The 1349-nt window shown below is 40.4% G+C and overlaps 1 protein-coding gene across 4 annotated transcripts in view; it reads left to right on the forward strand.

Annotated features, from left to right (window-relative positions):
• LOC104133741 (c-Maf inducing protein) overlaps positions 1-498 on the forward strand; it is a 64548-nt gene extending 64050 nt beyond the window's left edge. For all 4 annotated transcript variants that reach the window (XM_035902595.1, XM_035902597.1, XM_035902598.1 and 1 more), the window contains one exon: positions 157-498. In XM_035902595.1, coding sequence (XP_035758488.1) covers positions 157-210 — 54 coding nt within the window. In that variant the 3' untranslated portion in view covers positions 211-498. The remainder of the gene's footprint in view (positions 1-156) is intronic.
• Positions 499-1349: the final 851 nt, after the last annotated feature.

Here is a 1349-nt window from a genome sequence, read left to right on the forward strand (position 1 = left end):
CTCTGCAGGGTTGGGGCCGTAGCGCATCTTCCTTGGAGTTCGTGGCCGATAGATCAATGCTCCCGGTTTGCTGATGGTACAGATTTGACGGGAACTTTCCTCCTGAGTCCTTGAGCGCGTGTCATTAATTCTGACCTTCTTCTACCCTCCCTGCAGGCTAAACTACCCAACCTGAAAGAAGTGGATGTCCGCTACACCGAAGCATGGTGAACTCTCCCTGCCTCCGACTCTTCTCTTTTGCTTCTCATGAGAAGGAAAAGATTTTTAAAACAAACAGAGAAAAACAAACCGGAAAATAACTTTTGGCTAATACCTGTAGAGCAGTGAGTCCTGGGACTTGGTGGTAGGAGTTGTGGTTGTGGGGTAGAGGAGTGGCGTTGTGTGTGTCGGGGGGAACCGGGCAAGCCTGGACCCTGCCGGATTCTTTAAGCTTTGTGATTTCGGAATCAACATAATTTAAGTTGAAAAGGAGAAAAAAAAAAAAAAAAAAAAAAAGACTTTGTAGCAGCAAGAGAATTATAAAGAAGAAAAAAACCACCTTTGTGGGTTTTATTTGCCTTTGTGTTTATGCCGTGTGGAGAAAAAAAAAAATTATATTTGTCATTATTTACCTGGGTTTCCTTGGCTGGCACCCATCCAGTCAGAACTCTTTCACCAGTTTTGCTCCAGAAAATCAAACTTATAAAAATCTCAAGAGAAGAAAACCAAAACCAATATGATTTTCACCTCCCCTCCCCCCCGTGTTCTTGCAGTTGTTATGCAAAGTAATTTTGTTGTACATAAGATTTACATAATGCACCTATTTAAGAAAATGGTTCACAAATAACAGGTCTGGGACCTGTCTTTTATTTATGAATTGTTAATTCTTTTACCCTTTTTTTGCGTATAGTACTGTATAAACTAGTTTGCTGTCTTGTTGTTATTATTATTTTTTTTTAAAGGAAACGTCCTCCTTGAAGAATTGCCTTTTAGTAACGCATACTGTATTATACTCCCTCTGTCACAACATCCATCGCGTTGTCTTTTTGATTTCAAAATGCCTCATACCTTATCAAATAGGAAGGAAAATATCTATCGAGGGGGGTGTGGTTGTGGGGGAGGGGGTGCAGGGATTAATAAAAGTCACGATTCCTTCCGAAGTCTGAAAACTTTCTTGTGTCTTTCGAACCGTGACAGGTTCAAACAGGGGAGATGGGGAAAAGACGTCGTTTCTTTTGCCAATGGGTTGCAAAACTCTCTAGTAGAATTTTACAAGTTGCCTCAGTTGTTTTCTGTTTACGTCCGATATTTCAAAAAGAGAAAAAAAAAAAAAGCTCTCCCTCCATTTGGTGCATCAGCTTTTTTCTATT

This window comes from Egretta garzetta, unplaced genomic scaffold (assembly GCF_000687185.1).
Source record: "Egretta garzetta isolate BGI_Z169 unplaced genomic scaffold, ASM68718v1 scaffold39, whole genome shotgun sequence".
Taxonomy (NCBI): Eukaryota; Metazoa; Chordata; class Aves; order Pelecaniformes; family Ardeidae; genus Egretta; species Egretta garzetta.